Source organism: Rousettus aegyptiacus, unplaced genomic scaffold (assembly GCF_014176215.1).
Source record: "Rousettus aegyptiacus isolate mRouAeg1 unplaced genomic scaffold, mRouAeg1.p scaffold_m13_p_13, whole genome shotgun sequence".
NCBI classification, from domain to species: Eukaryota; Metazoa; Chordata; class Mammalia; order Chiroptera; family Pteropodidae; genus Rousettus; species Rousettus aegyptiacus.
Genome location: NW_023416288.1, coordinates 40,939,580 through 40,964,870, shown reverse-complemented (window position 1 = coordinate 40,964,870; position 25,291 = coordinate 40,939,580). Strand labels below are relative to the sequence as shown.

Genomic DNA, 25,291 nt, shown 5'->3' with positions numbered 1-25,291 from the left:
AATGCTCCTTTTACATGATACTGAGACTATTTCAAAAAATATCCTCATCTACTCCACTATATAATATCTAACATATTTCCTTTTGCTGTTTACTCCTCTCCCCCCACCCCATACACATTAATGGAGCACCCGCCAGGAGTCAGGTGCTCATTCTGGGGTGACAGAGCTAAATGACCTGCCCTGTACACTAGCGGCTCGGCCATGGAGGGAAGGGCTCGGGAAGGCTTGCCTGCAGGGCCCTGGCAGCACTGAGGATGGAGCCAGCACTTGTGCGTGATGAGGGACAGGGAAGGCTGCTGAGAAGAGGTGGCCTTGGAGGGAGAGGGGAAGCTGTCCTGGTAGATAAGCAGGGGACGGTCCAGCCAGAGTGGAAGCTTGTGCAAAGGCCCAGGCGCGTGAACAGCCGGCCACGTCGGTCCCTGAGCAGCAGACATCACTGGTGGTTCGGTGTCACCGGAACATGGGCAGGTGACAGTGATTAGACGTGTGGCTGGAGAGGGGAGCAGACTCCGGGGACGAGCAGCTCCGCGAGCCCTGCAAGGAGCTCACCCTTGATCTGTGGGCCGCGGGGAACTTTGACAGGTTGTAAGCAACGGGGCGATATGACCGATCGTGTTTTTGACTAGGATTGCTGTTTTTCTTCAGCTTTCCTTCTATCTTTAATTGTTCTCCCTGCATCTCTTTCACTAAAGGCCCATCCGATCTTAACCTAAGGTCGTTTAGAGATCTACTCGTTCCGATTATTACCTTCCCCGGTCTACGAAGCGTCTCCGTCCCACCCCCTCTCGCTGCCATCACCCCCGCGCGGAAGCCGGGCCGGAGCTGGGATGCGGGTCTGGACGCGGCACGTCGAGCTCCGGCTCGGTGCCGGGCGCCACGCGAGGCCACGCCACGGTCCCCTCCCCCTCCCGCTGCGCTCTGTTCCCCCTGCACACGATGACTCAGAACATCACGAAGAGACATTCAGCCCTGATGCGGGAATGCGAAGAAGCCCGGACAGCTCCGCGCTTCCAGGACGCGTTCGGGGCCCACTCGGGCCCAGGCGCATCCTCGGGGTTGCCTCTCACTCGGCCAGCTTCTCTCTCGCACCGTTGGACTGCGACCCCTCCGGCTGTCACGTAACCGAGGGGCCGTCCACAGCATCCGCACCCACCAGGAAGCCGCCGGTAGTTAGCATTGCGTCCTCGTTTAATTTGAGGCTTCGTGCACCTTTCTTAGGCTTCCTCCGTGGAAGTATCCCCAGAGGAGGTGTAACTAACTACTCCACGGATTTTTGAAATGCCATCGCCAACTCCCCAGGGAGGCAGGAGCCTGCCTTCGTCACGGCAGCCCCCTGGCCACAGCTGAGCCCCTCTCATCTCAGTCGCTGGGATTTTCATGAGAATTTTTGTCAGCTCGTGTTTCCATGAACTCACCAGGACCAGAACTGGAGCGGGGAGAGGGAGATGGAACGTGCCTTTAAAGATGCACATCTGCCCCGCATTCGAAGCAAGCCACAGTAGGAAGAATAGCACAAGGCAGTGTGACTCACTGCACCTTCCAAAAACTCACATTGCGAGGGAACCAAACATACGCAATCCAGAAAGGAAATGCTCGTATTTACGTACAACAAACAGTTGACGACTGCCTCCAAATATTCTGTTTCTCTTTCTACTTAGAACCCTGATTATTAGCTGAGCACGTTGTCCACAGGATGAAGACCAGCTTCCCCAGCTTCCCCAGCAGTCAGGCGTTATCACAGGTCTCTATTTCCCAGCAGCCCTTGTGGTTAGGTGTGGCCGATGAGATGTAACTGGAAGCGTTAGAGGAGATTTGGGAACAAACCAGAAGGGAAGGTGTGAGCTCCACTAGCCTTCTGCTTGCTTCTACTACCGGCCCAGAACACAGACGTGATGGCTGGAGCTGTAGCAGCTGTTTTAGACCTTTAGCTGATCTTTAGGCTCTAAGTCAGTTCTAGGCTGGTGAGACAGACGATTAGGAGCTTAGGTCCCTGAAGACACCATAGGACCTCCGTACCAGCCGTGACTGCCTACCCCCGGACTTCTTTTGTCTAAAAATAAAGAATAAATGAAAGAGCTTCAAGTTTATTTCACCTGTTAATTCTATTTTATTCTGTTATGTGCATTCAAACTGTACACTGTGGAGATCTAGGTGAATTTGGTTTAAGCCCACTCTCCCCCGAATCTATTGCACATAAGAGTCTAAGTTACATGAGAATCAATGCAAAGCTCCCTACGCCTTCTTAGCTCTGCCCTGCTCTGATCCAAACACAAAACCTGTTCTCACCGGTTTCCACAAAAATCCCTCCCGAACCTGGGCAGAGTGTCACCTCTCGCACGGCGCAGCAAACACTTTGCAAACCTCCACTGGCCCTTCCTACCGCTCGGGCCTTTTTGCCACCCGCACCCCCAGCGCCCCTCTCCTGGCGCCTCAGCCAGGGAGATCCCATCGTCTCACCGGTCCCCGCTTCCACGCTCCGTCTCTCCCGTCTCCGCTCCTTCTCTCTTCCTTCTGCATCGTGTCCAAAGTCTTCGGCCTCGCTCATACAAAGACGTTCACTTGCCACAGCTCCTTCGCCCACACTCTCCATCAGGGGCCCAGCAGACAAAGACATTCTCTGCAGCAGAGCCCAGTCTCTGCAGCGGTGGTCACGGATGACGCGCCGAGGCCGGCGCGTGCGAATGCGCCTCTGTGAACCTCAAGAACCTCGACGTGCAGGAACGAGAGGGGCGGTGTGCGGGGAGTGGGGAGGGGTGTCGGAGCCCAGGTCCCGTTGTGCGCCAGGGTCGCCGCCAGGCCTTCCGTCGCTACCTTACCGTGCTGAGGCACGCTGGCTTGTTTCCTCGTGCGTCTCTTCCCGCTGGGAGCTACTGGCAGACCTCTTGGGAGATGGGCACCTGGGTCTCCACGGTCGCCACCCCCTGTGGTTGCTTGCTGTTCGCATGGCACGCGCCCCTCCCTCCCGTCCCTGTGGCTGCTCGTACCTCTGGGATTTTCCAAATTCCTGCTTCGTGTCTACTTCTGTTCATTATCAAAATGAAAATGCTCTTAAATGTTCTCAGGAAATACACATGGCAAAACACATTAAGATCCCAACATAACCTGATAAGGAGAATGTTAATTCACTGTTACCTTTAAGTTTTTTTTTAACATTTACCATTAGTTTTTTTTTTTCTCACTCACGTTTTCTCTTTAATCCTCACAATTTCCTGTAATATTGGCATTAGAGACTCCTTATTTATTTATTTATTTATTTATTTATTTATTTTAGGCAAGGGAATCCTTGGTTAATCTCACAAATTGCAAGGACCTTGTCAGCTTACAATCCCTTATTTTTTATTTTTTATTTTTTACGCCTACAGCACCTGGTCTTCCTAGGTGGTCTCCCATCCAAGTACTAACCAGGCCCGGCCCTGCCTAGCTTCCGAGATCAGACGGGATCAGGCTGATTCAGAGTAGCATGGTCATAGACGAGAGACTCCGCTTTATAGTTAAATCAACTGATACCCAGAGAGGTGGCTCAGCTTGCCCAAAGGCACACGGCTAGCCAGTGAAGCCATCTGGAAGATGTGGGTTCCCTGATCCCGAGCCCAGAACTCTTTTAGTTGGCTGACATGCACCATCGTCATGAATTAATTTACCGTGTCCCTAGCAGAGAACAGAGAGGAGGTTGAGTGGAGCTAGTTAAACACGCTCTAACTGGGGAGGAAAGGGCGGGCTGCAGCGCGGACCTCCACGGAGAATGCTGGGAAGCCAGAAGCAGCCAGAGGGGCGCCTGGTGTCAGGGAACGGAGAAAGTCAAAGAGAAGAGGCGTTTTTATGACAACGCCAGCTTTTACCGCATCTTCTGTCGCCCGGGTCATTTTTTTTTTTTCATTCTGATTAAGGAACTTGCTGCGAATGAGATGGTTGAGGCCAATGCAGATCAAAAAATAATTAGGAAGTTCAGACAGGACAAGCCAGAACCATGGCGTGACATTTCGGAATCGTGAAGCCTCAGCCTCTGCTGCAGAGAAAGACAGACTGCGGTTTGCGTTGGAGCACTCCGAGTAAAGTAAGCAACAAAGTGCTTCACGGAAGAAATCTCATTCTCAAAAGCAGACTTTGAGAAAATCAGGACTGGCGCATCTGACAGCAGGGGTCCTCTGGGGACACCGTACAGGGTCCGATTAGTTATAAACCGCAGCCAGGCCCGAGGCTTTTCAGGAGGTCGTGCAGAGATCCTAGGTCATGTGCACTCAGTGCTCAATGAACAAAGGCGGCCCCGTGAGGGACCTGAGAACAGCAAGTCTGAGGGACACCTTGCAAATGGGAGGCGGCCCCCACCCCCCGCCGTGGTGCCAGGAAGGCTCCGTCTAGCGGTGCACGGGCACACGTACTCACTCCAGCACCCACCGGTCAGCAGCACCACTTCTTGATTGCTGGGTTCCTCTTTCAGCCCTGCCCAGTGAGAACTCACCCTGCAAGCATGAAAATAGCTTCGGTTTATGGAAGAACCACTAGGCGTCACCTACTGCGGTGACACGCCCTTACAGCCGAGGACTCTCGCCCCGGAAAGTGGTGAGGACTTGCCCGGCGCCCCACAGCCAAGCCGGAGGAGCCCAGTGTGGCCGGCCACGAAGCCCATGCACACAGCGGTCTCAGACTCACCATCCCTGGGTGGCTGTGGGTGGGACCGCATCACACACACGCGACCCAGGGCCTGAAACTTGCATTCTCTGTCACCTTGAGATTCTCCAGGCCTGCTCACAGCTGTAAATCAACACCAGGAGACCCTCAGGAGGCGCAGAGCCTGTGCCTAACCTTCTAGGAGGTTCCTCGCTGCCCTGCGGGTTAGCAGACCACTGTGTGCCCCTGGGTGTGGCCGGGTCGGCAGAGGGTCCTCCTGTCTGTGCAGCCAGTGCCCTTCGTCACTCCGTTATCTTGCCTCCCCAGGATGCCTCTGGGACTTCTCTAGGCCCCGACCCCTGTGTGGACCCGGTGACCTCCACAACTTCCCCTGGTCATAAGGTCAGGGGCCTGGAGAACCAGCAGCTCAGCCTCGAAGGAATCCACAGGCCCACGGTGACCACGGACATCCAGGGGGTCCATGGGCCCAACCTGTGATGGGCACACAAGTAGGGCCATGCTCTGGGATGGGCTAGCTCTGCCCCAGAAGCATTTGTTCAACTGGCACTTAAATAAAAATTGGTATTTCCTACATACCAATTTCTACCTGCTACTTAAAATGTTATTTTTAAGTAAAAGCAGGAGTTGGGGGCCGGGGGGTGGAAGGAAATTCTACCAAGTTTAATAGCTATCATAATATTTTATAAAGTTTATAATAAGTTCTCCTCACAGCCCAGACAGGGAAAATGAATACAAATCACGTGATCCCTTGCTTATCTAAATCGTAGCACTTTGGCCCAGTCCCTTATCTTGCCTGAGAATGGCATATGACTTCGCTGTATTGTGTCTTAGAAAACAAAGCAGTTAGATTATATGTCTTTTCTCTATCAAGGATCTGGATCCATTTTGTTTGTTTGTTTGTTTTCTCCAGAGAAACAGCATTCAGTTCTCAACTTCAAAACAGAAAATCGGTCTCTTAAAAATGAACGAATCACCCCCAGGTGGAGGGTGCAAACACATTTTGAAATTCTGGGGGAAAGAGCTGCAATCATACACGGCCAAGTAAACATGAAACTGGTGAATTCTGGCACTTTTTTTTTTCTCTTACTGGATTTAAAACCAGCCATGCCGACCGCCCATTATTGCATTGCTCATTTTCTGCATACGAAATGCAAGGTCTTGAGCAAACTGGACCTTTAAGGAAAAATCCAACTTCTTTAAAAGAAAATAATGTCTCAACCAGAGTATTTTTGAGCAACAAAAGGAGACCAGGCTCACATACAGCTGCTGAGGGCAAAACACAGAAGCTTGTGACGACGGCCGCTACGCTGTGTGGGCTCTGCTAACCCAGTCGCTACGGGGTTTTGTTTGTGGTTTAGTGTTTTCCCCCTTCGGTTCTAGTTTTACTTGGTTTTGCAAGAATGAAAGGGGAAGGGCCTCCTACCCACCAGAGGACGATTCCCCAACATTTCAGAGGCTCCCAAGGGTCACAGCTGCCGACTTCAGCCAGCCGGCGCGGAAGCGCCCGTCGCTACTACCACTGCAGCTTGGGCTTTGCCTTTTCCTGCCGTTTTTTAGCTCAGAAGAACTGCACGGCGGGGGTGCCCGGAAGCTCTTCCCGGGGCCCGGCCTCCTCCGGGGCTCGCGCTCGCTCTCGGGCGGTGCAGCAGAGGGGAGCAGGTCTGCGAGCGTTGGCCTGTGTCTTCGCAGTCACTGCAAAGTGTGTGTGTGAGCGTGGGGGCGCGTGTGCGTGTGCGTGCGTGCCAGAGGACAGACGGGAAGGAGAGGGCGCCGGACGCGTCTGCGACCCCAGCTGCGGCCCCAGCTGCGGCGGCGGCGCGTAGTCAGGAGCTTCCGTAGCCCGGCCGCGCTCTCCCCCGGCGCACGGCTCCGAGATGAGGCCTCCCCGCGGAGTCCTTGCGGTGGCCCCTCTGTTCTTTCTCCTGCCGCATCACACCTCGGCCTTTCCAGCCCACGGCGACCGGCCTGGCACCAGACACTCCAACGGCCACGTCTGCATCGGTATGTAAATGTTTTGCATATTTTTTTACCTGGACACAAGATTGTGGTCAGATACTGCGCTTTGCATATAGTAAAATCGCCTGTTTACTGACATGGGTGAGTAAGGTTCCAAGTAAGGCGCCGATAACCGACTCAGAAAAATTTCGCGCGGTCGAGTGAGCATTCGCACCACGTGCACGCACGTGTGTACAGTCGTGCTCTGTACAGCTGCCAGGTGAATTAGCCATACACGTCTCCTGCCTCATCGATGGCTGGAATCTCCCCCCTGGACACTCTGAAATTCCCACCCCTTTTCCCAAGGACAGTAGGCAGCATCACCCAGGGGCGAGAAGGGCGACTTCGAACGCAGAGAGACACACCTGAGTTGGAATTGCCGCCCACCCTGCTCCATCTCTTACTGTCTGTGAAACCTTGTGCAGGTGGCTTAATCTTCCCTTGACTCCACATTCTTACCGACGAAACGGGGCCAGCAATACCCACCTCACAGGGGTGCTGTGAGAATTGAGGTCGTGCGTGTAAATCGAGGGTGTTTGCACACACTAGGGTCTCCACACCCTTAGTCCCTTCCTCTCCGGGAGCCCGGGGTTGGCAGTAATAAGGTGCTCACCTGGAAGCAATGAGTGCCGAACGAGATCCAGCTCCATCACTTGCCTTTTGTGGGAGGATTTTATTTCCAAGTTGTTGTTTTCTGTTTGGGGAGGAATATTTTTGGAGAAGGGCAAACGTAGGCTAAGACCTTTGATAATCATATTGTACCTGAAGCTTCCAGAACAGTGGCAGGCATTTTAACGGGTCACTTGTACCCAAGGAAACTCAGAACTATAAGCAGCAATTATTCAATGAGCTTCTTGGAAAAAAAGAACCCAGAGTGAAGAACGGTGGCCACATCTCACAATCGGAAACTCTGGACACAGATTCTGACCGGAATTAGTTCTGGAGACAGCACAGAAACATGCCTAAATTAATCCTCTTTCCTGAAAATCGTGGCCTCGGGTCATTATATACGCTGGGGAACACGCCGCTAATTCCAAAGCCTCCCTTTTAAACTAAAACTTAAGACCCAGACGGCCTGCGACTCTGTTTCCCCCTGGCTGGGAAGCAGAGGTCCGTGGCCCCCGTGGCGCCGGGCCCAGGACGTCATCCTCGCACACTGCCTGGGGCTGTCAAATAATCGTTTGCCGCCCTTTCACTCTCTCGGAACAACACCCCGAAGCCCGTCCAGTGGAAACGCGCCTGACAGAGGCGCAAGAGAAGCAAGGCCTGCTTCTCGAATGGATTAACTTCAGGCGAGTCGCCTGGGGTATTGGGCCCCCCACCACACGCCCCGCCACAACGCAGGCACGAGGGTCCCCCACCCGGCCCGCTCCCGGGGAGGGGGGGGCAGGAGGTCAGAGGCGCTGGGGGCCGGGGGGGGGGGGGGCGGTGGCCAGGGCGGCGCTGTTCCGTCCTTCACTGCAAGACACACTTGCAACAGAGCCACGTCGTCACGTCGTGATTTGGGGGCGCAGTGACGCTCGGCGCCGGGCTGGCCTCGCAGGGCTGACCGAGGTCGCTGCGTGCGTGGTATTCACGCGGCGGATGGACGGAGCCGGGGTGATCCCAGCCGGCTTCGCTGCACGGCCGCACCTGCGGGAGGGGGGCGGCCGGACGCGGGCCCGGCGGGGGGCTCGGAGGGGGAGGGGTGGAGGGGGGCTCTGCGGGGGGCCCGGCGCTTCGCCCCTCGGCCTCCCCCGCGCGCAGTCGCGGGGTGCGCGGGGCGCGAGGGCGGCGCACGTGGCAGTGTGGGCGCCGCAGGGAGGGCGTTGCCGCAGCCCTGGGTCTGCAAACCGAGCCCGGAGCGACTGTCGATGATGACGCGTGATGATGAGGCGTGGTGACGCGTTAGCTCCCGGCTAACGCCGCGGGGGTGGCTTATTCCCCAGCCACCACTGTAACAAGAAAGGTGGGAGCAAGAGGCGTGGGAAGTGTGGCCGACGTTCGCTGGGCCCTGGCTGTGTGCGGAGCCAGCTGCGGGCGGGCGTCCAAACAGGTGTCTGTCTGGCTGTGCGGGAGCCCTCAGGAGTGCACGTGCAGGCAGGCGGCTACCTGAGGAAGACACCTGTGAGGGGGTGACAGCAGCCCGGGAAGGCAGGCTCCGCTGCAGCCACGACAGATGGCCTCCGCCAACCTCACGGAAAGCTCTAGAGCTAAGCCGGCTCTTCAGCGTTGTCTTGAAGTGGGTCCAGGCCTTGGAACCCCCACACTGAACAGTCGCTGGGTGTGAACCGACCCTTTGGCAGAGGCATTGCCTGGGAGGGACTCCGGCGTGAGCCCTCGGGGTCAACACACCCCCGCACAGAGATCCCCCGTGTTGTTTCTCTGTTCCTTGTTATGGACAAGTGGGTCGTTTATAGTTCTTATGAATGATTCTGCTACGAACATTCATTTACTAGGTTTTGTGTGGGCATATGCTTTGCTTCTCTTGAGCATATATACCTAGGAGTAGAATTTCTGGGTCATGCGGTAACTCTATGTTCAACATTTTGAGGCACTGCCAACCTGTTTTCTAAGGAAGTTATTATCCCTCTAACCTGTTATTATCCATTTTTTTCCCATCATAGTATCCTATGGAATAATGCCTCATTATAGTTTTGATATGCATTTCTCAAAATATTGCCCATTTGTATGTTTTCATTGAAGAAATATCTGTTCAAGTCCTTTGCCCATTTGGGGTTATTTGTTTTTATTGTTGAATCATAAAAGTTCCTTACAAAATCTTGGTATTCTTGGAAGTGTATAAGTTTTAAATTTTGATGAGGTCCAATTTATCCATTGTTTCTTTTGTCTCCTGTGATTTTTGTGTCATATCTAAATCCTCTATTTTTAAAAATTGTCGCCGCTCTCGACTTGCTCTTGTCTCTTACCCATCCCCTCATCTTGTTTCCCAGACATTGGGTCACTGGCCACCACTCTGGTTACCAGGGGTCTAACTCCTAGGTTTGCAAGTAGCAGGAATAAACTTGAGCTAAACTATGCAAAAAGAAATAGAGAGAGAGAGAGAGAGAGAGACATGAAAGAAAGAAAGAAAGAAAGAAAGAAAGAAAGAAAGAAAGAAAGAAAGAAAGAAAGAAAGAAAAGAAAAGAAAAAAGAAAGAAAGCTTTCTTGTGAGAATCCCAGAAATGAATTTTAGAACCAAAAGTCAGAGAAACTAGTCAAGGCCTAGAAAATGAGCCAGCAGCCCACAAATAATGGCGGCCAGGGGTCAGAGGGCTCCCTCTCCCGACCTCTCAGTGCTGCCTCCATGTCTGGCCCTATAGACCAACCAGCTGCTTTTATTGCTCTAGGCCCTTTGGCCGACCACAGGCTCCCACAGTCCAGCGTTCACACGTGATAGTTCGGCCCATCCAGAGACAGACTCTCCTGGTTTCCAATCCAGCTTCTCGGCAGAGAGAATCTAGGCTAAGTCTCTAGACCACCGAATAAGAAGCAGGTGGGAGTGAGGAGACCTCACAGTAGAGACATGGCTGCCAGGGTCATGGGGTGAGGGACAGCTCTCACCGAAGGGGAGGTCGTCGTGACTGGAGAGGTACTTCAAAAGGAGCCACCACAAAAGCCACCAAGTGACTAAGCCAACATCCCCATCGTCGGCAACCCAGCCCCGGTCCCAAAAGTAGACCTGGAGGCCATGGCCTTGAACATGCTCCAGAATCAGAGCTAAGCTGTGCGAAGCCCCCATGATCCCTCGCTTCAGGTACCATAATCCGCTGGTGCTGCACTGTGCACCCCATCTGATCACTACGCGAACGTGGACTGCTGTGCTCGAACAGGCAGGGCCTCTCTCTGTCACCTTCCAAATGTTATGGCATCAATAATGAGCCATGTTTATTTTTGCAACATCATTTTCTTTACATGGATGGTTTGAGGGCAAAGTAATTCCTACATTTCTAAGTCATTGACATTTAAATTAATTCATTTCAGGAAGACTTTTAAAAGGTTAAAAAAAAAAAAAACCACTTTTCTTCTCCTCGTTCATGTTTGATTAAATATATAAAATGCCTTCAGAGTTCATTAAAACCTCCCTTCTTACCCCCAGGCCCCACACAAAGTGGTCAGAGATAATTTTAAAGTTTGAATGACAAAGAGGTGGTCTTATGATTTCAAGCCAATGTGAATGGAGAAATGAGAGTGTCACTGACAAAAATAGGAAAGATTTAAACGCAGCCAGCAGAGAAGGCTGAAACTTTATGATCACAATTTATGTATCCAGAAATTTCACTTTCTCTACTTCTCCATAACTGAGCGCTGATTCATCAACCACCATCGCTGCTGATAGAGAAAATATTTCATCTCACCCGTTCCATATTTAAGATCTGACTTTGTCCTTTAGGTTTATACAGAGGGCATTTTTCATAATTTGAATGAACCAAATCTGCAGCTCCAGCACTTGACAAGAAATATATAAAGTATGCATTAAGATAAAGGATTTTGCTTAAAATATTATACAAAGTGTATTGAAAAGAGCAGTATTTTAAGTTTCCAATTTTCCTGAGTATATTAGATTTTAACAAGGTCTCTCTAAGTGAAATTGTAATAAGCATAATTAAAAGATAAGCCTTAACAAAACTTTTTAAATATTTCCCAGAAATTGAGTAAGTAAAAGACTCCACTGACTAGGTGGCAAATGTTTTTGCAAGTCAGAGGGTTTCTAGTTCTTTACTTTCAGCACAAAGGAAGACTTAATAGAGTTGTCAAGTGATAGATCATTTGAAATAATTTTCAATGACAGATCACTCTAAGATTTTTGACATTTAACTCAGAAGGAGTTAAAGAATTGAGTGACATTGCTGTATCAAAAGTTCTTCCATTTCCATTTGCTTATTTAACTAAACATGTTTTCTCAGCATTTACCTCTTTAAAAATGAAAAGTAGCCATAGGCATGATACTGATCTTTGTCTCTTTACATGAATAAGTAATATTCTTCAAGAGATATAGGTACTAATTTAAGAAGGCCAATCATCTCATTAAGAGGTGCCGTTCCAATAAAATTTTACCTTTATTATTTAAGAATTGTTTCTCAAATTGGCAGTACATATTATTTAAGTAAGTTAATGTTATGAATAAAAGAAACTCTACCCAGAAGAATTTTAATACTTAGAGTGTTATATTCACAGGGAATTAAAAATTTTATTTAAATTTTATACATATTTTAGTGTTAAGAGGTCTAATAATGTGATCAATAAAATACCTTCAACTGTAAAAGTATATTACATTGGAATGAAATTCTATCACTGAAGACAAATGCAAGGACGTAGATTTTTCACTGAAATATGAATTCAAGGAGAGGAATTATCAGCATAAATTTCTCACTGTGAAAGAAGAGTTTGATTATATATTTTTAAGTGAATGAGAATAAGTATAAACCACTATAGTATTTAGATTTCTTTACATACATAGAGCAGACTAACGTATTATTTTTATCATTGTATTTCCAATCTGCCTATAATTATACCATTTACAGCTGTTTAATTTGGTACCCATTAATAATATTTTAACATCCGTTCGAATGTGGAAGGGGTGCCTCGCTTTCCAGGTTCCTTTCAGAAGTACGGGGCAAACCGTGTGAAAACCACAGGGCTGCACTCCAGAGTCTCGTCTCCAGCACGAGGCCCGTGCCCTGAATTCTGCCGTTCAAGGCTCTGCCCCACCCGGCCCCGACCTACCTCTCACGCTCCTTCTCCACAGACCCAGCGCCCCGGCCTTGGCCGACTCTCCTTTCTCCCCTGCAAGTCTTGAAAAATGCTCCTGCTCTTCCCGAAGATCCTCCCCGCCTTTTCCTGTCCTGTGAGGTCCTCCCATTGCTTAACACTCCGCTCCTCCAGCCAAGCGTCAGCGCTCACCGGAGACAGAGCTCGTCTCTCCCCGCTCTGTGCTCTCGAAGGTCCCTCCTGCACAGCACTTACACGTCACAGTGGCCAGACTGCTTTTCTAGTCACCCGTCCTCCCTACCAGGCTGTGACTCCCTGGTCACTTTCGCATCCTCAAGCTTCTCGGCACATAGTAGGTGCTCATAAGTACGTGTCGAATAAATAACAGGATGGAATGGCTCCTGGCGCCTTCGCTCTCATTTCTTTTTTTTCCGTTTTTTATGTATTTCTAAATTAGCCAAACCGACCGTCCTGCGTCTGTCCACAGTCTGCCGGTTTCCTCCCGCTGCCCTTGCTTCGCCTTTGCCCTCAGCCCCGTTCTCGCCCGTAATTGCCGGCCACGCTGCCTCTCTCGTTGCCAATGCTCTTGAGAAAGCTGGCAGTTTGGAACTCACGGGGCATTTTCTCATGAAAACGGTGTTCCAGGTGGCGGTTAGGTTAGGCCGTGTGGAGCCTAACCTTCCCGATTGTCGTGGAACTACTAGACGCCGGCAATAACGACAGAAAAAAACAACCGTAGAAAAGTTTAAAAGTTGTTAGTATTAAAACGTGTTTTTGAAGATAAGTTGCTGAGCTTCTATTCTAAAAAGAGTTCGTGGAGAAGATGCCTTTGCCCTATGGTGCCCTCTTCGCCGTATCTCCCCGAAACCAGAGCGCTTCGCTCACCTCTCTGCTCCCGCCCCTGTCCGCTAAGATCCCTCCTCCCGTGGCAGCCGACACGACCCCGTGAAGACACAGACGAGCTGCACGCGGCCCCTCCACGAAGCCCCGTGGCTTCCCAGCCCTCCCGGGGGAGATCCCCGCCCCTCCGCCTCTCCGGAGCCCGCGGACCTGGCTCCGCCTCTCCCTGCGCCTCGTCCCCACGGCGGGGTCCGGTGCCAGGCTCACTGCCCTCGGGTGCGACCAGATCGCGCTGCCTCCCGAGCCTGCTCCGGCTTTTCGCTCCGCCTGCCCCTTTCCGGGTCATTAGCCGTTTTCTGGGTGACGGACTGATGTTTATCTTTTTTACACGGTTCTATATTTTTCATGTTTTCTAAAGTGAGATTGTATTGCGTCTACGTTTTTTAAGTTATTTTTAAAATAAGCCAAAGCATATAAGAGAAGTCTTTTTAGGTCATAAAGTGCTAATAAGTATTGACTGCTAAATTTGCTGCAAAGTCATAGAACACTCCAGGACCATGAGAGTCGATGCTGGTAAACACCCCAGCAGGTAGGTGCTCGCAGAGCCTAAGGCTGTGGTTATCAAAATCGCACTTTCTCAAACTGCATGAGCCCGGCTTTGCCCCTCGTCGCCTGAAGACGAAGGACAATGGAGGCCGAAGCCTCGTCAGACATCGCAGCGTCTAGGAAGGTGGACGCCTTTCATTCTTTGCTGACAAGCCCTCATTTTGCAGGTTTTATTTCTCTCTGCCTCACAATGCCCAGTTGAGCTATTCACATCTGTTACCCGTTTCACTGCCTCGAGGAGTCCTGCTGGAAACTGAGTTGTAATGAAAACGTGCATGGGAATGTGGGTCCCCAGCTCCTTGAGCAGATGGGTAACAGTGAGCTTACTGTTGAGCCAGGCACCCCGGACCTTCATTTCAGACGGAAGCGCTTTTTTGCCTTTATGGGCACCAGCCCCCGCTAATAAGAGCCGTTCCTCTCATCTCAACGCAGCCTGACGATCTCCTCTCACAGACTCGCTGATCTTTGATCAACCCCTTGTGTGTAAAAGAAAGAGTCTCCTCCCTTAAGAAGAAGGTTTGGGCCTCCATAGTAAATCAGGAGATCAAGGCTGGCGATAGAAACTTCTAGGAGTGTCGGCCTAGGAATTCTGGGCCTTTACATTTATATATCAAGGTGGCTGAAGGATGTATTTCTACCTGAATCCAAGGTTCCTTCTAGACACTCATTATTTTGGCACATTGCTTTCAAGCATTGTGCTTTGTGGCTGTGAGGTACAGCAATATTGTACAATAGCGTTATGATCTCGAAGGCTCATTCGCGTGCGCTGTTACCTCATTTAATCATCACAGCAGCCCTAGGAGAAGCATATTATCACCTGCTTTGCAGTGAGGAAACCAAAGCTTAGAAAGGCTGGGCAGTGAGTCTAAGGTGCAACCCAGGTCTGACTCCAGAGGCTGGGCAACGTCCACTGCTTTTCTAAAATTAAACATCTGACCCAAGGCCACAGGCAGAGAATGTGTGGGACGGGAGTGACCCTGATGAAGCCGGTGCCTGTGGAAGGGAAGGAAACGGGGAGAAAGGAAGTCCGAGTCTGCTGTGTTTCTGCTCTGCACGGGCCATCCTCCTTACACTGGCTCCTCTAAAACACACCTCTTTCTCCCAGGCGACCAGACAGAAGCAGAAATAAAGCAAGGTTCATTTCCTTCCCCTAAGTCACGCAGCTGGCAAGTGGCAAAACGGAGCCGGGAACCCAAACCCACGGTCTTCTTGCAGCATTTCACGTCTCACCGCGACACAGTACGCATTCAGGCACGCGACGGATTTCAAAAGGCCCATAGCAAACGACAGTTCTCTGTTTTTGGAAAGGTTGTATTCTTAAAGACACATACACTGTCTTCCCCCTGACTCTCCTGCAGAGTTTTCTGTGCACCCTGCTGACACGCTCTTCCACTGTTTTGCAGGGTGTGTGGTAGTGGTATCTGTGATCGAACAGCTTGCTCAAGTTCACAACTCTACAGCCCAGGCGTCGATGGAGAGACTGTGCAGCTACCTGCCTGGTAAATACGGGGAGAGGCGTGCAGCTCTGGGTCCCCTTTCCTTTCTCGGTCACCTGTTATCCATCACTCATGAGCTGTCGCAAACGAGTTTATATCCTACACATGCTTATGGAGGAGACTCCAATTGTGTTATTTCTATAAATTGATACATTATGGGGCTCCTTGGTGGTCAATTATGGTCATGATGGTCAAAATAATGAACAATGATTGATGATTTAGGTTGATTTGACCACATACACGTACCCAGACACATGCACAGGGGTACCAATACAGAGCTTTGGGCTGAGAAGACAACTGATCTCAAACCCCAAATGGGAAAATAATCTGAAACATTCCATTGATTTGAACCAGTTTTCAATAAAACCCCTTACCTGTCCTGCAGAAGATGATGATTAGTGGTTTACACAAGTCATATATTTGTTTTTCAATCTCAACAGAAAGAAAATATTCTTTCTTCCCTTATAATTACTGTTAGGTAAACAATCGCAACGAATAAACTTTGAGAGTCAAATTTTCATTCACTTACTGTAAAGGAACAAACTCATCGTAGATGCCTGTAATATCTGTTTTAAGTAGGGTAGTTGGACTGATAAATCTCTGATTTTATATAGCGCACTGTGCCAGGGGCACGAAAGCAATTTCAGAGTATTCACTGCGTGCAGTCACATGTGCGTTCACAAGCTAAATTTTTTAAAATGCAAAAGAGTCTATTTACAGCCACATACCCTGAGCAAGCCCGATCCCGTCTGATCTCGAAGCTGAGCAAGGTCGGGCCTGGTTAGCACTTGGATAGGAGACCACCTAGGAAGACCAGGTGCAGTAAGCATTAAAAATTAAAAAAAAAAAAAATAAGGAATAGTAAGCCGACGAGGTCCTTGCAATCCGTGAGGTCACCCAAGGGTCGCCTCCCTGTGGTATAATCGAATACGTTTCTCTGTGCCCTGTATTTCCTGAAAATTGGCAGCTGGATCCGGAGGCTCGATAAGCTCCAGCCTGATTTCTTTGGAAGCCTAGAAGTGGTGTTTTCTTTCATCGGAAGGTCATCTCAAGTGTTTTCTCTTTTTTCCTTTTTTGTGATGTGAGCAGCTGTTGATGCTCAGCGACCATGTCTGTTATTTAAAAGGGAGGTTGCAAAATGGTGCCACTTGAATCCACCATTTGTATTTCATTTAGTAATTGAAATATATTGGAGACAATTTCCCTCATCATTATCGTACTTTAAAGACATTTTTCCCACAGTTCCTAATGGTGCTGTTCATACTAGGAAAGGCAGAATACATGGTTGAGTCTTTTGCTTTATTTGCTAGTTTTCAAGTAATTCACTGCCTTTCTATTGTCATTCCAGAGGATTCAATTAGTTTTCTTTAAAGTATCATTATAAACTCATGAATTTACTCATATTTGATGAATTTTAGTCTATTTACATTATTATTCTTTTGAAGCTCAAATTGTCCCAATTTTGACCAGTGGAAACCTCTTGAACTTGGCGCCTGAGCCTTTGACATGAGCCTAAGTCACCTCTGATGGCTTCCTCTCTAACGGGCATGACAGGCATTCCAGCCCTGTCTTATGCATTTCCAGCCCCAGGCTTGAAATCGGCCATTTCTCTTCGAAGCCCTGTTTTCTTTAGTGGGAAATATTATTTTAAGACCACAGTCTGGGTGCATGGGAACACTCAAGGCTCCTGAGTTGGTCATCCTCTCCAGACCTCTCTAGTAGACAGCGATAGAAAATACACATATATATAGTTATATAAATAATTTTAAGATAATCTAATGAGTCCACATTGACACTACAAATTCAAAATTCAGGACTGCAAGATTTTCTTCTTAACCTCTTCTCCACATAGCTATATCTGCTTCTTCCCACGGTCTAAGTCCTAATTCTCAAGAGCAAAAGGATTGATAGAATTAAAACAGCCCACGGTTACTCATTTACCTATCCCTCATTCCACCTAGAACTGTCTCAGAATATCAATTCCACTACTACTTCCATTAATACATTTTGTAATCATCGTGAGCAGTGGAAATTGTTTTTTGCCTGTGCCTTTCCCATTTCCCTTTTTTAATCATCGCACTTTATTACCTGAGCACATAGCTGTCACTTACGATACGCATTCCCTTCTCACTCTCATTCCGTCTTAGTTCCATCAGCCACTCTGTGATGGATGTCCGCCATCAGCCCTCGCGAGGATGTCTGCCGCGCTGAGCTGTTGTCTAGAACTCATTTCTCAGGAACGGCTCATGAGAGATATTCCCCGAATTTCTTGCATGTTGATTAACGGGCTGTCTATGCCCTTTACACTTGAAAGTCAATGTTTTTCTGGATATAAAAATCCTTGGCACACGTTTCTTTCCCTGAGTGTCTCAAATATATTATTAAAAAGCCTAGTGACAATCTAATTTTATTTTTCCTACAAGGAAATTGTTATTTTTGCCTAGAAGTCAGAAGGAATTTTTTCTTCTATAAAATTTAGTCATCTAATTAGAATGCATCTCAGTGTTAGCTATTGTACTCTGTCTTTCTGTGGAATGCAGGGTGCTCACTCAATAGGTGGTTTCAAATACATTTCTTATACTTTCAGGAAAATTTCTAGTATTTGTTCAATTTCCTTAATTTGGATATCTTTGGAGATTTCTATTATTCATATTTTGAATCTTCTTTGCCTATCTTTGATATTTTGCCTATCTCTAGAGTACTTTTTATCTTTCCATTGAATTTTTATTTTAAAAATTTTCCTCCTTTTCACCTTCTATTTCTCTTAAAACATCAGGTATTATATTCACTTCTTATGTTCATTCTCCTTTAGAATTCATTTCTTTTATAATCGTGTATTCTTCTCTGAGTTTTTTTTTATTATTATTACCATAATGAGTTTTTCTAATTCTGGATTTCATGTCTTATCATTTTATTAATGCTTCTTAGCTCGTTTTGAAATACAACATTAGATTTTAATTCTTTTTTTGGCAAGACTTTCTGGCATGTTTTTGCTATCTGTAGGGATGTGATTCTGTTCTTTATTTTTTTCTTATAATAACTTCATATGGGAGTTGACCTAGATACATTTCTGTTGCTCATTTTTATATGAAATTAGTTTTTCAGAACTCTTAGAAAAAGAAATAGCTCAAGGTGGCTTTGCTAAACGCACAGAGCTCCTGCCTCCATTGTTTTGTACAGTGTTTAAAAAAAAAAAAATGGCAGCTTGCTTTCTGAGATTTTCTGATTCTGTTCCCTTGCACACTTTTGTCTGTTCTTTCTCTTTGCATTGCTTCTTATCCAGTTCAACGTTGACTCTAAACCCATCAGTTTCTCCTCACTGTGGGCCCTGTCCTGAGGAGCTCTGGTGGGTCCGTATCCAGAACGTGTAGGTGCCAGACCACCCTGGCTCCTGAGTCCTTCTGACCTGGTGCCCTTTGCACTCACCTGCTCCTGCAGCTGGCCAGACCCCTCCCAGCCCCAGCCGCTGCTCTTCAGTTGGCCCACCAGGCTTTCTAGTCGACACCTGTGGGTCGTTTGGGGCTTCTCCTGTTCTCGGGTTTAGGTGACATCCCATTGCTCCACCTACTTCTTCCACACGAATGCTGGTAACCCACCAAGCGTATGTATATTTGGTAGAGATTCAAAAATATTCCAAAACTCTGCTGCCTCTACCACCATCTTTCCAGAATCCTCCCTTGTGGGGGGGGGGGTTAATTTTACATCTATGTCTACTGCGTTTATTGCTCTACAACTTCCGTTTGTCACTCAACACAATGTTTTTTTAGATCTATACGCATTAAGACACATAGACCTCAGTCAAGCCTCTTACTTACTCCATAGTTCATCATATAAATATCCCGTATCTTATGTATCCTTCTCATTATTGGATATTCACAATCTGTTATAAACCTTCCTTTATATTTTCACATCTCTGAATTGATGGAGAAAAAAAATGTTATTACCATTTTACAAAATGAAAAAATGAAGGACAGTCATAAGTATCAAGACTTGTTTTGATTGGTTGTCATTTCTGAGCGACAGACCGACACTGATGGATATCACCAGTTACACCGTGAGTCTGATTTTCTCTTTTTAGGCACCGCCCTGTTGTCCAAAGATAAGAGACTGAGTAAAACTCTTGTTTCCTAGGTTACCCCCTCCTAATGTACTAGCAAAACAGAAAACAACGCAGACCAAGATTGCTGGTATTCGAGGTGCCATCTTGGCTCCCTCTGACTCGTAAAAGAAAATTTTAGAATCTGCCGAGACACAGCGAGGAGCTGAAAGTCAGATTCTGGTAAAATAGGAAGAAGTTGGCACTTCATCACTGGAAGCAAAGCAGGAATTTCGGTTTTCATGGGTAGGGTACCTTTCAAATTTGGAGGAATTTCAAACGACTGAGAAGGCCATTTGGGGTTATTTGCATTGCTTTAGTTAATTTTTTACTTCTGGAGAAAAATAAGATACTTACTTTAGGGGACCGATTTCTTCACTTAATAGACATAAAGGCCGGGTGTGGGAAGCAGTGCACGGGATGGTTCCGTGAATTGTATGCAGTGACAATGATAGTCTGTCTCCTATCTGAGGACTTCTCCTAGAAAATATAAGCCTGGACCAGACTGGCTACCTGCACCCTGTATGGCCTTCCGTCTGGTGAGCCAGGAAAAAGGTGACAGAGGAAGTCAAATCATGCACATTGACAAACACTTATTTTAAAGATCATTTTCAAGTAGCATTGCTTTCATCTCCAGAGCTAAAAAGGTACAGAAAATGTAACCTTAGCAGAGAGAGCATGTACACAACATTCTTGAGAATAATCATTCAGTAAATCACGTTGGCCTTTCCTATGCAGGGAAAGACAATTTTTTTGAACCTTGCAAAGCATTTCTGACCTTCAATTTCACCCACTGCTTTTGCCTCTGGCTATCATTAGGAAATACCTTGGAAGAATCTCAGAATGGGTAATGAAAAAATGATGAATGGAATCATTCTCACTGGGGGTCCACAGACTCATACACCCTGAGATCCTTGCTAGAACTTCACTTTCTCAGGGCACCTATGCAAAAATCTTATCTCCATGGAGTATGGTAAACATTCATGCAGACTTCACACGAGAAAGCAACTCTCCTCACGTTCTTTCTGTAGGTTCTGAAAATCTACTTGCTGCCTAGACTATATCGCCTCAGAACTAGCTCTGTGATCACCTCATCTGATTCTGCTCCAAATTTCTCATCAGTATTTAATGTACGATACGTGACACCCCCAAGGTGGGTGAGGCATTGAATAAAGTGTCCTGAGTATGTCCGTTGAAACGCATACTACGACTAACATGGGCGCCAGTCAAGTTTAGAATATTTTCATTATACCAAAAAGGAACCCCACACCTCTTATCTTTTACCCCCCTCAAAAGAGAAAACGTTCATCCTTTCAGCCGTAATCTACTTTCTGTCTCTGCGAATTTGCTTATTCTTGGCATCTCATATAAATGGAATTAGATAATCTGCAGTCTTTTGTAACTTTCACTTAGCATAAGGCTTTTACTGTTCATCCATGCAGCGTGCACCGGGACTTCATTGCTCTGAATAATATTCCATTGTAGGATTAGAGTCCTTGTTGTTCATTCGTTCATGAGTTAATGGATATTCGGGTTGATTTGTGTCCACGTCTTGGCCATTTTGAATAACACTGCTATGACCATTCGTGTGCAAGTTTTTATGTGGATGTCTGTTTTTCATTGTTTCGAATGTATACCTAGAAGAGGGATTGCTGGGTCGCATGGTTACTCTGCGTTTAACCGTTCGGGGAACTGTCAGACTCTTTGTCAACGTCGCTGTCCCAGTTCGTATTCCCACCGTCGGTGTAGGAAAATTCTAATTTCTCCACGTCCTCGTCAATATTCGTCATGATCTGTCCTTTTTATTACAGCGTATCATAGCGAGTGTGAAGTGGTATCTCATTGTGATTTAGACGGGCGTTTTCTTAATAGCTGATGATGTTGAGCATTTATTTTTTCATGTGCTTAATGGCTATGTGTTTCTCTTCTTGGGAGACGATCTATTCAGATGCTTTCTTTAAGCGTTTGGTACATTTCACCCGTGAAGACATCCGGTCCTGAGCTTTTCTTTGTGGGAAGTTTTTCGTTACTAATTCAATCTTTTGTTATATGTCTATTCGGAGCGTCTATTTATTCTTGGGTCGGTTTTGGCACTTTGTCTTTCTAGGAATTGTTCGTTTCGTGTAAGTTATATAATTTGCTGCCATGCAGATATTCATAGTAGTCCCTCATAGCTTTTTCTTTTTTTAATTTCTGTAAGGTCAAAAGTAATGTGAGGAATATAGTTTTACGTTCCTACTTCAAAACCACAATGTATTTGAAGTCTTATGCCTTATTGTAAAAAGATAAAAATCCTATGAATGTATCTATTTTAATGTAAAAGTAATATTTACATTATTTACCATTGAGTAAAAATGAAGAACCAGAGTTTCCTATTTTTATCCTGTTGATTCACTATCTTACCCTGCAAGCGAGGGCAGCCCAGTTTGAGATAAGTGTGACAAGGGCAATTCTCGTGAGGGGGCGTTTCCAGTTCCTTCCCAGGACAGCCCCCTCTGTCCCTAACCACGCTAAGGTCCTGTGTGGAATGACCAGGGTTCCACAGGACACCCACAAACTGCAGAAACAGGATCGGAGATTTCACTGTGCAAAGAGATCAATCCACGAAGCATCTCTGCTTTCCCACAAAGAGGCACAGGGCGGGTGGAAGGAGAGTGTGCTGTTAGTGTGTGTGTGTGTGTGTGTGTCTTCCCTGGGGTAGGTGGCAGTGTAGGGACACTGTGACATTTAGTCTCCTTTAATCTCTGGAATACAAACAGCAAAAACTAAATAGCCAAAGTAAAATCTTTTTTTTTTTCCCCAAATGAACACCAAAGAAGAATATTTTTAACAAAGCTGTGTTTCAGAGTCGTTTCTTTCACCTCCAACAAATAAGATCCCCAACTTGTAGGCGTTTGCTTCTGTGAAAAATAAAAAACTCCAGAATTCAACTGTATTTTTAAAGTAAACTAGTGATCTTTAGCATGTACAGTAAACAAAGTGACATTCACATAGACCCAAGATAGAAATGGTATTTTAATGATTACATTAACTGTAACATTTCCCCCAAACTCTTAAAATTAATGACTTGGATTAATTATAAATTAATCACTCGGCCTCAGTTCCTGGTAAAGAGAGTCGTTATTAGCTCATGCGTTAAATTCATTGTAATAAAAAAATATTCCATTTCCCTCTTTCTTTTTCTTAGAAAAACTGTTCTTGAAGAGCACCTGCTACTTAGTGGTTCACACGTTTGGACCAGATATCATAAAACTGTGAGTATGCGGCACGTTAATCCGATTGGTTTGCTGGGGGATGGGGCAGGAAGTGGGGCGGGAGATGGGTTGGTTTGGCTCTGAATGAATAATTTACTTGGAGAAGTTACTAAAAGTCCACGCTTTCCTGTTCCTTGATTTGAAACAGCACACTATAGTCATTCTTCTTGTTAAAAAGAGTTTTGGAGGCGTGAGGAAGAAAAAGGATATGGAAGGTTTGTTTTAGCCCCTTCAAATGTAGACGTAATCCAAAACGTGTAAAGAACACAATCCTCACACCGTCCCCAGAGTAAAATTAAACTCTTATAGTCTCTTCCACAGGGTAAAGAACTGTTTCTCTAAAGGGAAAGGGATGATCTGGATTATGCCTTAGAAAGTAGTTTTAGGAGTTTAAAGCTGTATCGTAAACGATGCTTTGTTATAAGGTCCAGGAAACTTTACATCGTTGTTTCCATCACTCCATCACATGACACCACTGTCTACTTTTCCTTTCCCTTATTCGCGGCTTCTCCCGAGGAGGTAAAAGGGGTCAAATATGTGGTGACAGAAAGAAATCTAACTGTGGGAGGTGAACACGCAATGCAATCTATATATGTTTTACTGTTAAACTGTATACCTGAAACTTACCGGATTTCGTTAACCAATGTCACTTCCCCCTCCAAAAAAAAAAAAAAAAAAAAAAATTAAAATTAAGATGAAATTGTGAAAAAAAAATTAAATAAACGAACAAATAAATAAAATGTGAATTAAAAATAAAAAAGAATTACAGGCCCCCGTGAGAAGCTGACACCCAACTCGGTGCTATTCGTGCCCCCTCCCCACCCCCAAGACTTTATTCTAAACGTGGGAGAGAGCAGCGTGACCGGAAACCATCGTGATCCAGCGGGCCACACGGGGCTGGGCTCAAAGGCCACGCTGCAAGGAGCTGAGGGTTCTCAAATCTATTCTGGAGATGTACCTTCCTTTGAAATAGCTGCTATTTCTGAATGCCTGACAGATCTTAACAGCCTTTGTTTTGCCCCGTTTCCCCCCAGGCTTAGTGTTGACATGAATGCAGACGTGGTGTGTCACACCCTGGAGTTTTGTAGACAGGATGCTGGTCAACCTCTGTGTCACCTCTACCCGCTTCCCAAGGTGAGTAGGGTTTCTTCGCTCTGAACGTCAGATCTCAGTGACATGCAAGCCCTTGAAAAATGTTGTAAAAGGGAAGCTCTTCTTCGCTCAGCAATTTGGGGGCAGGAAGAGAAGCTAGAGGACATTTTCGATTACATCCTGAGGAATAACGTTCTCAAGTTACAACCTAGATCCCTTCCCCTCAAGCCGACAAAGAGTGTCTTTCCTGTTTAACTATTACGCTGGGCTAGCATTGGTAGGCAATCTGACCAGCCAAGGAAAGATGTTTAAATCCCTCTCTACCGATTAAAAGTCAAGCGAATCTCTTTTGTAAGGTGACTAACTCATCCTAGTTTGCCCAGGACTCTCCCAGGATAAGCACTGAAAGTCTCACTTCCTGGGAAAACTGAGTAGTTAGTCACCTAGTCTGAGCTTTACTGTTCTTATCCATAAAATGACTATAATTAAATACCTAAAATACCTCCTTCATAGGTTAATTGTGGGAAGTAGGTGAGCTACGACATTTAAAATGCTTACCACAATACTTGCTACAATAAAAAAAAAGTAATAATAAAAATGGCGGCAATTATAATTATTATCGATAGCATTGTTATTCAGAGGTAGCTGCCTAGAATATGCTCTGTATATTCTATCATGCTGGACAATTTTCAGCTTGAACACAGGCAGTGGCAAGGTTGAAAACTTTGGCAGGATCCCCTTCCCACACTCCTAACGAGAGGATAATAGTAAATCCAGGTAGACCTCGCAATAATTATTTTCTGAAGCTTCCTGTGAAAATACAATACTAAAAATAAATGAAATAAAATAATAAAAATAAATAAAATAAAATTCCATGCCTCCCATCCCAGAATTGTAGTTCTTATGTAGGCAACACAACAGATTTCTGTTCTCTTTATGATTTCCTTTTGATTCTCACGGAAAGGAGTCTGCTTAACACGTTGTAGCCTGGCCAATGAACATGATTCTGCTCAGGGATAATATTAAGTGACATAAGCCAGTCTCCGTGGGCAGGAAGAAAGAAATGCAAACACCTGGGGAATATGAGCATTTCATGCTTCCTCAGCCACTGGCTAATTACAGATGAGAAACTGTGGGCTCCGCTGGTCTCTAGAACAGTTGGTTATTTTAATAATTTAAAAAAAAAAACTTTTCGTGTGTTCAGTGGCATGCGAAGTTCGTATCATTCGCCGTTCGATACAAGTGTGAGGGGAACGTGTAGGCACCAAGGCAAGCAGTGTGGGTTTCCGTGATTTCCTTAAATAACGCGAGTTATATATGCTTCACGCCCACAACTATACATAGTCACAAAATGTTCGACTTTAAAAAAAAAAAATTATTTTTATACTCTATGGAGTTTATACTCAAAATATCATTTTCATGGCAGACAAATTACACCTAAAAAACAGGTGTGAGTGAGGAGGCAGAATCACCTACCTACTAAAGGCAGGTGAGGATACAGACGAACAGAATGTCCGGCCCGCCGGGAGCCTCGCGTGTCCCCCTCCCGGTCAGCACGCGCCTCCCATGCGGCCGCTGTTCCGAAATCCGC

General features: G+C 46.7%; 1 protein-coding gene and 1 pseudogene across 2 annotated transcripts in view; one reads left to right on the top strand and one right to left on the bottom strand.

Annotated features, from left to right (window-relative positions):
• Positions 1-3,353: 3,353 nt before the first annotated feature.
• On the bottom strand, positions 3,354-3,472 carry LOC118610945 (annotated as a pseudogene).
• Positions 3,473-6,142: 2,670 nt separating this feature from the next.
• The window catches only part of AOAH (acyloxyacyl hydrolase), a 107,806-nt gene continuing 88,657 nt past the window's right edge, over positions 6,143-25,291 (top strand). Inside the window, exons 1-4 of one of the 2 annotated variants that reach the window (XM_016159776.2) lie at positions 6,143-6,630; positions 15,166-15,261; positions 22,542-22,608; positions 23,643-23,742. In XM_016159776.2, the coding sequence (XP_016015262.2) occupies positions 6,504-6,630; positions 15,166-15,261; positions 22,542-22,608; positions 23,643-23,742 (390 nt within the window). In that variant the 5' untranslated portion in view covers positions 6,143-6,503. The remainder of the gene's footprint in view (positions 6,631-15,165; positions 15,262-22,541; positions 22,609-23,642; positions 23,743-25,291) is intronic. The other variant, XM_016159783.2, reaches the window with a different exon arrangement.